The following is a 13,787-nucleotide window of genomic DNA, read 5'->3' as shown; positions in this document are numbered from 1 at the left end:
AAATTAAGTATGTTAAGATGATCAAAGTGCCAAAGTCCGATCAATAAGGTAAAGATAGTAAAAGACAGAAGCGGACATAAGAACTCTTAAAAGAAGTAATTGTTAAATATGAAAAAAATCTTTAAATAATAAAAGCTTTAAATATCAGATCATGTTTAACTAATATATAAGGCTAAAGAGTTTGTTTGTTTGTTTGAACGCGCTAATCTCAGGAACTACTGGTTCGAATTGAAAAATTATTTCTGTGTTGTAAAGATCATTCATCGAGGAAGGTTTTAGGCTATATACCATCACGCTGCGTCTAATGGGTGCGAAGATACAATGGAAAATGTGGAAAAAAACAGGGCAGGTATAAATCATAAGTTATATCTCAAACCACGCGGACGAAGTCGCGGGCAACAGCTAGTTTAAAATAAAACCACAAATTTAATGACAATCAATACGATAAACCGGGACCGGGACAGATTCAGTGATGGAATCTAAAATGCAAATTAAGGACGTGTGTGTGGAATTTATGGAGGCAATTTAAACGCTTTTTAGCCGACCAGTGTGAAATATTTACTCTATCTTGCTTGTCATATCTTGCACGACTAATTGTTATTACTCTTACGGCCCATATCACAAAACTCGTAAATTAGTCCTTTAAACATTTCAGTAATACTTTCGCACCTTTTTGCCTAAGTTCATTCATCATGGCCTTTTCACTTCGAGCGAAAGTTTATGTATCGGAAATGTTTAATTACGTGATTAGGTAGCATAATAAAGATGTTTCGACACATGATATTATCTACTTCTTGTAGTTTCCTACATATTGACACGCACCTAATTCAGCGAAATCAAACAATACAAAACATCTATAATATTATATTTTAAGCAAAAGAATGAGAATTCCATTTTATGAGAAAATCGCTTAGTTTAACTTTCCAATGATTACGAATACAGAAAATTAACAACTGTTGAGTAGTAAATCGCGCTAAATCTGCAGATGCAGTTAATGGAGTGTGAGTCAGTAATTGTGGAGTATCTCCGGTCTTCGTTTTGCATCGTTACCAACTTCGATGATTCAGTCTAACTGAATCATATTTACTACGACGATTAGTTCGATGTTGCCGATTTCATATTTGGGGTTTTATTTACAAGTCTTTATAAATAGGAATATGGTTAAAATGGTTCTCGGATATATATGACCGACCGCTGGACACAGACTAGACTATACGAGAGAAATACAAACCTATTTGCTAAGGAAAATGCGATGGTATATTTTATTGTAAAGGAAGAAAACTTCAATATTGAAGACACAAGGTTTGATGAAATCTATTTCTAAATCTTTCTCAGATCTATATATCTTTTATTTTCATGTAGTTAGCGTACATCCCGGATAAATAAACGGATGGAGGATCATACATTTTTAAGAGCTATATTGCGCCATTTTACTCAAAATGTCGTACTTTTTCGCGCTCGTGTTACCCGCTAGTATTGAAGGTCACGCGATATTTAGACAAAGCCCAGCCTTATCCGTAGTGTGTTTACTAAACAAACTAACCTTTAGGCTGAGTTACTAAACGTCAGCCAGCTGTTTTTGAAGCTTTTATAGAAAGAAGTAAAACTAGGACTTTAGAAGTAAATATCACAGGTCTCTTCTCATCTTTCGATGGTACGTAAAAATGTGGGTGATATACGTGAAAACAGTGCCTGATACCGGTCGTGTCGCATTGCCTTCTCAGCTAGCCGGGCTTGGGAGCAAAGAGCAAGCCTTTATTTGCGTTCACGGTAGCTTAATAAAATACGGTAATTTTGGTCAGCGACTACGCGTCATTGCTACGCAAAACTAAAAAGCGAATTTATGGTATTTGGAATCTATGTAATGCTCGCTTACAGTAGCTGACTGATCGTAGGTTTGGTTTCAACGAGGCTTTATTCAAAGTATTCTGTATTTGTAGTTCTGTAACCCTGCCTACAATACATAGGTCAGCATATACATATACCCAAAAACTTTAGTTTAGCAAAAGCATAAATCATCTGACTTTGTTGCCAGTCACTCAGGTACGTTGGGCTTTAGTCTTCAAGTTTTACGTGAAGATTTGTCATCGATAACGTAATGGCTATATTTGGTAAACGAGAAAACTTTGATCCTCTTTCAAAGAAGTTCATCGTTCCTAAAATATGTAGTCATTTTATTTCATGATGTAAATTTCGCTTGTTAAAATATACTTACAAGTTATTTTTAGCTTCGTTTTGCACCTTTATCCTGCGGGGTTAAAATCAGATTTTTTGTACCAAAACGACTGTTACAATAAAGCTAGACAGACTGAAAATATTATAGAAAAGTTTACGCATATATTTAAGGAAATTTCCAGAAGCCTTTCTTAAACACTTTAGAGCTTTACCTACCAAATAAAGTGGGAACTATTTTTTTCTCGACATCCTCTGATCTCTTTCATTGTATTGTAACTGAAAATCGTCAGCAACACAAAGCGTTAGTTTTTTCTTCTCGTGAACGATTCCGGTTTATTATCTCTATTTCTTTCGTCTAAGCGATACGTTTCTAATGGACTGAGTTTATTTGTGATGCTTCGCGATCGTGTTTTGTTATTGGTTACTCGTGTGAGACATAGATAAGAGTTCAGTGAAGAGTTCGATGGAAATCTGTTTTCATGTAGATCGCACGATGCACGCTTACTTCACAAGCAATAACTAATAATAGTTTTATACAACCATTATATTTGTACACTAATTACAGAACGGTCGTCATTTATTCATTGTTTTTGGTACGAATATCCCAGATGATTTAAACTATAAAAGTCTAAATTACAACGTTAAACGCAAACTTGACCCAAATTCGTGCGCCCAGAATTATCGCATTAAAAGGGCCAAACGGACAAAACTACCCAAGTTTTCATGTAAGCCTCGCAAAATCCGTGAAAACCGACATTTAAATAACAAAGCAACATAACTGACCCCGATATTGTATAAAGGTTATGTATTACGAAACCTAGAATTATTCAAAGGGTCTCCCATATCTCGTATTATACGCGACCGCGGACGGAATAGTAATCGAATGAATCTTTTAGATACAGACCAATTAATATTTATACGGCATTTTGTTTACCAAGTCCTGTTTTACGTAACACTTGTTTACGAAATCTGGAAGTCCTTAAGAAGGCTAGAGGTTGTTTTGAAATATTTCTCTAATGACGTACTTCAAAGAACTGCGTTTGATTAAGAGCGACCTATTCCTTTTTCCTCTATTCAAAATTTTAGGGTAAGCCGAATGGTTTTATAAATCGTTTTGAATAAGTTTGGGAACTTCTTATTTGGGCGTATTTTGTGTGTAAAATTGTTCGATAAGCGATGAATCGTTTGTTAGTCTCGCTAAAACTCGAAAATGGCTGGACAGCTTCATTAAGCTTAAACGTGAAAGTCTGAGTAGACGTCGATATGTAACTTAAGGATAAGCCATAGTTCAACGGCGAATTAGTCTTAGGAGAACGGTTGCTGAATCGCTATGACAACCCCCGAAACGAGCTCCAGGCAATACCTAAATTACAGCTCCGGGCAATACCGAGATTTCCAATTTATAAAGTAAAACATAAATCGTCCTACATATCAATCGGATTACGTCATAAGAAGTCCGTATCCAATACAATAAAGCCAGACACTACATTCCTCATGCTAGACGACCGCGAATCGAAACGCAGTTCATTGTCCGATTATTTCAGGACTAACCGCTGCCGTTTGACCTAGAAACAGCAATGCACATTGATCTTGCTCTAACAGCCGTAACCCGAATACGGATAATGTTGCGGTCGGAGATCGAGAGGGCTGGTTATACTTGTTACGGATTGATTTTGTATGGAGAAAGGTATAAAGGATTTGTATTGCTCACTTGGTTTTAGAGTTTGGATGATAAAAAAGTATAAATTATTGATATATCACCTATAATTCTCTGTGAAGAAGTTTCAGAAAAATGTTTTTTTATTTGAGACTAGCTTTCCCGGCGGACTTCGTACCGCCTTAGAGTCGATGATAATATTGCTGATTGTTTTTAAGTAATCATTTTAAGTTGTATATAGGTTGTAAATAAGAAACACATGATTTACTAATATTGCCGATTGAATTAGTTTTTTATGCTAATCGCGGCCCTTCAGCAAGATCGCAACCACCTTCATATACATCTACTGCAACTTAGAGCCAAACTCATGGGTGCTGCCAATAGATATCTAGTTTATTTTTGATTTTGACTACCATTCCCCGATTTAATGGTACCACCTTCATGTATTACTGCTACCTGCTCTACTGGTAATCCCCTCATGACTGCTACCTACTCTAAGGTCCCACCCTACTCTCACGCGTACAGTACCTGCTACCCAGCTATAACCCTCACTGCTCTACTGGTAATCCCTTCATGACTGCTACCTACTCTAAGGTCATGAAATACTACTATCTGATCTCCTGGTATCACCCTAATCAACTACGGCTACGTGCTCTCCTGGTACCGCCCTCGTGCTCCCCAGCTACAACCCTCATGAAATACTACTATCTGATCTCCTGGTATCACCCTATGGACAACAAAAGTTTTACATGTAATAAACAAATCAGCATTTATTGAAATGAAAGTATTCATTACACATATCGAGTTTTCATTGTTTTTAAGATGTATTCTGTTTTCGGGACGGAAACAAATCCAACAAATCAAAAACCATGGCAATCGGTCCAGCCGTTCTCGAGTTATAAGTGTTGTAACAAACACGACTTTCATATAGATAGAAGTAGTTTTAATATTGATTTCTTACAAATATCAAATTGTCATCCATACGTCATTACATAGCTGTCATTTGCGTTTTGTTATACCACGTTTTATAGTGACTGACGTTTCATGTTAAGTCACACGGGAACGCTGTCGAACGGGATAAAAAGTATCCTATGTCCGTCTCCTGGCTCTAAGCTACCTCCCTACCAATTTTCAGCCAAATCTGTTCTGCCGTTCTTGAGTTATAAGTGGTGTAACTAACACGACTTTCTTTTATATATATAGATAAATACAAGTTGGCACCAATTTGGTAGCAAATTATGTCGAAAATACCTCTATTTTTTCAGTTTGCCAACATCCTTGGTTAATTACCGTTTGCGATTTTTAGAAAAGAGATAACGCAAGGCAGTGCTTGGCGGAGCCTCATTTCAACAAGTCTTGCTTTAGTTTAGCAATTCATGGTAAGTTGATCATATAATCTATCTAGCATTCTTCATCAGCATGCATGCATGCATACAATATGCATTGGACAGCACGGCGGTGAATTGGGTCGCGGGTCGTCGGTCTCCAGGTCGTGAACTTTACATGTACTGCATGTTGAGTGAAACATGACGGAGGTTCGTAACGAATGTAAGTTATATTATTAGAGAAGAGGTTTTATTTTTTAATCTTGTAAATAAAATACAACGATAAACTAAAGCGATACAATCATTGGTACAGTTGATCTTCAAACTGGGGTCTGTTATTAAACCGCTCGTATTTCACTGACGTGGTTAAGGCACCCTTGAAAAAATCTCAGGTTTATTGATTTCTTTACGATGTTTTCTTTTACCGATTTTGGCAAGTCCTTAGTCATGAGCAGACTTGGCAGGATCGTGAGTCGAACAGTTTAGTTCCCAGACTCCGGTTGGGTCCGAAACTAGTCGGGCTACCCCGATAAATACGCGTGAGTAAGCCGTTACATTATTTAATAATTATCTTCGTTTCTTCCAATCATTACCTCTAAAGAAACAAACTTTTTGTCATACTTTGGTACAAAAACTTCTAACGCAACAAGTAACAAATACTCTTAATGGCTTCGGGAATGAACTGTCGATTCTTTCATGACAGTTTGAGCAATCGGCTTTCCGAGACAAGACCGTAGTAAAAGGAAAGGTTTAATGAATATTTGGACGAAGGTTTCCTTGGAGTACTTCATAAATTATTTGATCAACGAATAAATGTTTGAATGGTTCATTTATATTTTTGGTAATTCTTTGAAGAAACTTGAGCGGCTGATACCGCCTATGAAAACGTAATAATTGAAATGAAAAGCAAAAAGAGGAGGGAGGAAAAGTCGTCCTTAAAATTACGTGTTCGACTCGCGATCCCGCCGCGTCTGCTCATGATTAAGGACTCCGGTTGGGTCCGAAACTAGTCGGGCTACCCCGATAAATACGCGTGAGTAAACCGTTACATCATTTAATACGTATGAGAAGCATTTTTTGAAAGCTGCCTTGATTTCCTGGAAATCGGTTCCCATTTACATACATTGAAATAATATTTTAGTATGACTAACGTCTATCGGAATCCATTGTATATCTACTTCAATAACTCGTTTTGTTTTACAGACACTTTTATTCCATCAGTTTTATGCCTATTTAACTGATCAAATTAGTTTAACTTTTACAGTTTTACTGTAAATTAACTAAAACTTTGCCTACGATAGTGTAATTCCAATTAAAGTTCTGTAATACCTACAAGAGGTAACGCATTTTGGGAAGGTTCTAGGCGCTATTACAGCGATAAGTAATCTGAGAATCTTGTTTCTCTATAGAGATCATTAAATGCTAACATATGTTGTGTAATCCTCTTTAGGGTTTATAGAAACGATATATTGTACCTAAGAGGCTTTGTACTAAATTTAAGATGATTTAATATTGATGGGTGGGAGAGGGGAGGTGTTAAATACTCAGGCCCTGTCCATAAGAGAACAGGTCATTATCCATATTTGGGGTATTTTCTTCAGTCACGGGATAGAAGATAGATAGAATTTATCAGAAGGAAACAGGTATTTTTACCCTTCATACACGAGGCCACAGGTCCAACATACAGACTTGCAAAATACACTGGTGCTCTGAGCAGACCTGGACGGCCTAAGGTAGCTATCTAACTTTTCCAATGTCAAATGCAAGCGTTTCACAAACCAGGGCATAGTATTACTCCTTGTTTATAATCATTTTTTTACCGGGGATCCGCATTTGGACACCCACCTTCTACCTTCACTTCGCGTGGCAATGCGTAGTAATTTATCAAGCATGAAAATGGAACTAAACTGGCAGGAGGTGGGTAGGTTTATAATTTCGATAGTTGGATGAGATGAAAGATGTTACGTTTAAGTCTCCAAACAGAGTCCACAGCCATTTCGACTCAAGTTACAGTGATGTCTAGCTGGTAATCTTACTTTGCCGTCTTATTTTGTTTTAGCCTGGTACCATCTGTACTACTTTATGTATGGGAATTTTTACTTCACGGTACCATTTAAATGCAATTTACCAATTTTCAAGCATGGAGTTTGTGATCGTTAGAATTCTAACAACATACTTGCATAATATGCTTGCTTAAAAAAGCAGTAGGTACTGCTATTTCCATTAGAACAAGAATTATGCAAACGACGTTTTATAGCAATACATTGAAATAGAGGCAAACAAGTAAGCTTGATATAAACTTAGTCCCGCTTCCCGAACCGCAGTTAAAATTAGCTCCGATCGATAGGCAGCTAAATTCAGCATCACAGCTTAACTCCGAATGATATTTTTATCACTTACCTCATTTCCTGTTGCGATACCTTCGTGGCTCTGTAGTGCTATCGATCGTTACATACATAGATAGTTTTATTCATTATTTATTATACTATTTTCAGCCATGATCATTCCGCTGCAGGTAAGGCCTTCCCCTTTTTTATTTCCGGTAAAGGCAGTCCATGATTTTAAAATAATATAACTCAAATGATCAATAACGAGAATTCGAATAATTCTCGTAGAAAAGCTTGCTTTTTTGTTTAGGGCTTTATGCTAAAGATAATATTAGTTTCTACATGGTATTTGATAATTTGTCAAATGTCAGGGAGGTGGTGAGTTACCCGCAGGTTAACAAAATAACGGTAAATCAATGATCAAAATTGATCATGAGAAAAACGTACTTGATTAAATGATTGTTAATAGAAACAATAGTTTATATCCTAACATAACTGAGATGGCAAAAGTAAATGAATGGTTGATAACGTATACCATTCTCAAGTAAAATAAGTACTCTAGTAAAGTGATTATAAAGAATTAAATATCGTCTTCGCAGGACAAACAATATTTAAATCGCATACGCAATGAAAACTAAATGTAACAAATTTTTTCGTTCAGGGATGTGAGCCTACATGACTATACTAGATCTTGGGACTACAATTAAAGTTTGGAATAATAAGTAGACGAGCCATGTTTTCAACCAAATAATCTGCTTTGACTATCGCAGTCTACTGCTTGGCATATGGATTCAAAGTTGCGCTACAACACCCGGTACTCCACCTTCCGCATCTAGAGAAGAGCAACGTCGAAAGGAGCAGTCGTCCTTCGTAACTTTTCTAATTTACCCTTACTTACTAAATTACATTTTGTTTCAAACATTTCCCACGTTCCTGGTACTATATCATCGAAACAAATACAGCAAAACTAGATAAAAAGGAACGGACAAGCGAAAAAACTAATCGTTTTACCAAAATCAGTTTTTAGTCAAGTCAAAAAGTACTTTTTTTTGTCATGACGGGCTCGACGCTTACTCACGAGCCGACACGAAGACAGTTGAACTTGTTCGACTCACGAATATATTTTCGCAATAAACTGTTTTATATATTAGCGATTTTTGTTTTAGTATAATTTATTATGTAGAAATGTATAGTTTATCTTGTGTAGCTGTCCTTACATAAGTTTGTGTACTGACCTGGGCCCCGGCATCGGCATGTCGGCGGGCTCGTCGTCCGCGTCGTAGAAGTCGTCCTCGCCCTCCGAAGACGAGTACGACGTGTCCGGCACCAACAGGGACATCGCTGTACAAACATAAATGTGTGTTATTTTTAGTGAACGCAATTATTTTATGATAAAAAAATCCTGAAACTATCCTACGTTATTGTATACATGTTGAATGTACGGTATTGCAACAAAGAACTTTCTCGGATACTGTAAACATAATAACCTATATCATGGTTTCTGACCAGGTATGTAGGGTAATGAAATGAAATGAAATTATTTATTCTGCAAATAGGATATTTTTTATCACTTTTACATGTCTTTTTTGAGAACGATGGAGCCGACATTTCCTAGCTGACTACCCTAAGAAGAAATGTCGAAACAAACTCAGGGGTCGCAGTCTCTTTTAAAGTCCAGACAATTTTCAAATTCGAGTGTATAAACTAATGCAGAGTATTTCAATAAATTGATAATATACCTGCATAAGGTTTATACTTACAAAAAAAAAATATAAAAAGATTTAAAAAATAAAAACGCAAATGAGTTGCATGTTATTAAATCAAATAATAATTAATATTAACAAAAATAAATTCATGCAAAAGCTCAAAAAATGTCACATATGTATATACACAAATAATGATAGCTGTATAAGCGAGCAGTTCAATCCCAAGCATTTTTATCATTTAAATAATCTGATATTTTGTAATATCCTTTTCCGGATAGTTTTAATTTAATAAAAGTTTTAAATTTCTTAGTCGGTAGCTTACGAACATGAATGGGAAGCTTGTTGTAGAAACGTATACATTGACCCATGAACGAGTTGCTTACTCTATGGAGACGAGTAGCATGTATTACAATTATTTTTGAAAATTCTGGGGCTCCCGTGTACCTATTGTACTTACCTTACCCATTGGGAGCACCTTTCATAGGATAGAGAGATAGATTCCAACATCTAGTACCGACCTTCATTAATTGGAGTGGCACTTATAGTTTGTAACTTGGATTCTGAGCCGTTTGTGTTCAACTGTTACCAAACAGGTATACAGGACGCAATGAGAATACGTATATGTACTTTTAAATAGCAGTTAGTTATATATAGCGAAATAAACATATTTTTATAATATAACCTAACGGTAAATTATTATTATCTAGAATTTAAATAATTAGGGGACTTTTAGGGAGTAAACTATCCCGTTCTGGATGAAGAGAGAAGAAGCAGTTTTTAATGTAAGGCGACCAACCACCCTTACAAAAAAAATGACAAGTACGCTGAACGAAAAGCTCATATTTTTTTTCAACAAGTCATTTCACTAACATCGATTACATTAGACAATTTTTATCAGTTTCACGCTTGTAAATATGGTACGCGTCTGGCAATAAGAAGGTATACAATGGGCTATATATAGTGTGCCTGTGTGTTGTGAGTGTGTACGTACTGGGCGCATCCAGATGCTCGAGCGGCTGCAGCGGCGGCAGCGCCAGCGCGGGCGCGGCCAGCTCGCGGCACTCCGCGCCCAGCTCCACGCGCGGGGACAGCTCCGCGTCTGGCGGGGAACACGTTAGCGAGAGGGGACACGATACCTGGTACCGGTGACCAGCCCGCACAGAAGAACACCGACTTCAAGCCGTACTACCACTTCTTAAAGTAACATTATTAACAGTTTGATTGCACGAGCCGAGTGATTGTGGTCACCACGCCAATCCCACTGTGCGCGTCGTGTCGCGGGTGAGATCCCCGCGTAGAACAAGCATTTTTGTGATCCACGAATGCTTCTTCTGAGTCTCGGTGTCTTTGTGCTTGTGATTTGTATGTTTGTCAACCCCCCGTGACACAAGAATTAAATTCCTTACTGCGGATGTGGTGTTTTTTTTAAAGAAAAGAAAGTTGTTTCGGCGCTTTCTGTGATTTGCACGGCCTTAATCTATGACTCTCTTCCACAATTGCAACAATCCTACTTTAAGAGGTCGAAGTAAGTCCACAGCGGACATCATCGGAGACAAGTTATCCAATTAAATACATTCCGATTCCGACCCGTCGTAAGGTCGGTGCGCGGCAGACGTGCCGGTGAATAGTGCGGGCTGTTCACGATATCGGGGATTGTGAGACCTTCTGGCTTTATACACACTGTATATAAACTATGGCCGCGTTTAAGACTCATTTTAATAATTTCGATATCATCAAGAATGATTTAGACCCCGAAATTTAAGCGTCGTAAGCACTTAGCAAGATTTGACGCGCAAAATCTTCTACAACATGCTTGGCAAAATTAGACGACACGGCGCAACATTACCAGATAACATGCATCACGGCGCGTAATTTGTGTCTTTTGCAAAAAAAAAAAACGTTACCAAACAATAGTTTCCAAGCGCAAAATTTTGCCTAGTGATTACGTCCCTTTTTAGGAGAAACCAAAAAGGTGAAAACGTAACCGTAATACAGTAGGTAGTGCAGCGGTATGGTTTACAAAGGATCAGCGTCATGATAATTGTACACAAAACTTTTTCACTGTGCGCTCTTTTGCGGAAGAGATTCCGGTCGACAAAATGTTATGCGACTTCTCGCATCTACCGGTACCGTTTATCACATTTTCAATAAGATAGATAAAATATTCTTCATTGCAAATGATATTATGAGTAGGGGGGGGAGGGGGGAGGGGGTATATAAAAAATTAAATAGTTACATGACGCCACGATAGGCAGTCTTTTCCTTAGGAGCGATATTTTTAGACAACCTTTGTCGACGAAATTCTTCTAAAGGATCAATATTTTTGCAGGTACTCAGCGGTGCACATTTAAAAAAAAAGAATAATTATAACAGCTTTAAAGGTAGCAGGTTTAACTGTGTGATATAAGGATTAATTACAATATTGCAACCATGTATTGTGTGACTCAAATTGCTGTTCACGCATTTCAAATTAATACTGGCTTTAAATGAAATGTTGTAGTAATAATAATAATCATATCCTCGACTCTGAATGATTGTATACTTCAATGAAAGTCCAAATACCTTGTTTGATATGTGTTTGTGAAGGATTTGTAGGTCCCTGATATACTCCGTTTACTGGATTAACTGTATTCTGTAAGGAAAACAATCATTTATACTAATGTATAACGTATAAGTATACAAGTTGATACGTTATTGGCCGTTAAGTATGTCTGTCTCTGTCAATCGTATGTGTGAAGATAGAGGCAAATGATCGAGTGATGGATATTTAAAACGTTTAAGGTAAAATTGCTATAGAGTATGAATTGTGTAGTACACTGATCTTGAATCTAATAAAGTGCTTATTTTGTGAACTGGATCATCAAAACGAAAAAAAATAAGAATATGCTTTTGTAATTCATTAAATTATAATTGTTACATTCTTTTTTTAATGAAATGAAAATGAAAGTAAAGAAAAGTTTTGTTACCTTAGCTATTTGTAGCAGCACAATGGAATGTTTTATGTTGTCCAACATGGCCTGGAAATAAAAGAAAACATATCTTTTAACATAGTACAATTATTTGTATTCTTTCGTATGTCTGGCGTCGTCAAAATAAAAGAATATACAAATGCTTGTTTTGAGCCTGGCTGTCTTTGTGCACGTAATTTTAATGTCAGTCAAGCTTCCCGCGACACAAGGATCAAATTCCTGCGTGGAGGATTTTTTTTACAAAAAAAGGAAATTTATAGAGTCAACCTCAGTCAAGAAATCAATTTTGACTAGGTACGTGGAACTTCAATAGCTTTTTACAAGCTTTTATTTTAATTTTTGCTTTCAGATGTTTCAAACTACTGTGGCTATACTTTAAGCTACTGTTTTTTTGGGTTAGTATATTACAAAATGTTAGAAATTGAAGTATTGTGCGTTCATATACTAACATTGGAATGGTCTAAGATAACTTGTCCTTTAGTCTTTTCGTGAGGATCAGCCAGCTCCGATACTCGCGTATTCATTTTCTGCAACAGACATGGAAACGGATAAATATTTTATTTTTAAACACAACAAATGTGGCAATCTATTACAATAAAATATTAATGAAGGTAATTTGTCTTCGCTGGGGGAAATTAACTCTTCATCCCGGTCCTGACCGGGATAGATTGCGCTCTTTGGAGGATTTTATTTCTGAAAATAAGCCACTTGCATGTCATTTTTGCGCAGGGATGCCAATCTTCTCCTACCGTTTAAACTTTAGTATTCGTGCCCAGGATTGCAACGCATAGCCATACACCGACATAAAAGCGTGGATGACGTAGAACGGAGGTTTAGGTTAAGTCAGCAAGAGCCTGACACTACACGTTTCCTCCCGCGAGCGAGTGTCCAGGAGGAACGAAAAAAAACGACTGGCAGTAGTCGACGGAGATAGGCTTACATGAATAAACAAATTGGACTTACAGAAACCAGCTCGATCATGATCTGGAGATATGCATCGGCCTCAGCTATTCTGCGCTCGAGGTCCCCGTGTCGGTGTCTCGGGGCCGGCATGCAGCGCGACCAGCGCTCGCGGCGCCCGTGACGCGATATCGTGTCCTCCAGGGCACGGACCCAGCGCTCGCGTTCAGACCCGTCGCGAGCCTAGAAAGTGGGAATGGAACTAACATAATATTATGATAATGATTTGTCGATTTAGCTGACCATTGTTGAGTTTCACAATATTTCATTTATCATATTTTGATCCATAAAATAAGATTTAAAACAGCAAAACTTTACTTATTCGATATTAAAATCAACAGTAACAGCACACATATAGCACACACACCATTTAGTACATAATTGAATTTTTAAACAATTTTTACTAAATGCTTTTCAAAAAGACAGGTCCATATAGCATTTCTATACCCTTTTACATTATTAACCCGATTTTTATAGGTACTACAATGCAATATTATCGTACTAAAACAAAATAGATAGCAGTATATATAATTTTACCTGGAAGTGAAAGGTCTTATGATCTACGGTGATGGTGAAGGTGGAGTCGTCTTCATCATCGATGCCTATGACAGCTGCGCGGAGTCGCACGCACCCTCGACGCACGCCACGCGTCATCTTCTCTTTAGACT

At 37.3% G+C, this 13,787-nt stretch overlaps 1 protein-coding gene across 3 annotated transcripts in view; it reads right to left on the bottom strand.

Moving 5' to 3' along the window:
- LOC113505356 (oxysterol-binding protein-related protein 9) overlaps positions 1-13,787 on the bottom strand; it is an 82,201-nt gene that overhangs the window by 35,867 nt on the left and 32,547 nt on the right. For all 3 annotated transcript variants that reach the window (XM_026888010.1, XM_026888011.1, XM_026888012.1), the window contains exons 2-8: positions 13,657-13,785; positions 13,123-13,302; positions 12,609-12,686; positions 12,157-12,207; positions 11,753-11,822; positions 10,182-10,289; positions 8,720-8,825 (exon numbers count right to left, since the gene is read on the bottom strand). In XM_026888010.1, coding sequence (XP_026743811.1) covers positions 8,720-8,825; positions 10,182-10,289; positions 11,753-11,822; positions 12,157-12,207; positions 12,609-12,686; positions 13,123-13,302; positions 13,657-13,785 — 722 coding nt within the window. The remainder of the gene's footprint in view (positions 1-8,719; positions 8,826-10,181; positions 10,290-11,752; positions 11,823-12,156; positions 12,208-12,608; positions 12,687-13,122; positions 13,303-13,656; positions 13,786-13,787) is intronic.

This window comes from Trichoplusia ni, chromosome 25 (assembly GCF_003590095.1).
Source record: "Trichoplusia ni isolate ovarian cell line Hi5 chromosome 25, tn1, whole genome shotgun sequence".
Taxonomy (NCBI): Eukaryota; Metazoa; Arthropoda; class Insecta; order Lepidoptera; family Noctuidae; genus Trichoplusia; species Trichoplusia ni.
The sequence above is the reverse complement of the archived record's forward strand: the minus strand, read 5'-3'. Positions and strand labels throughout refer to the sequence as shown.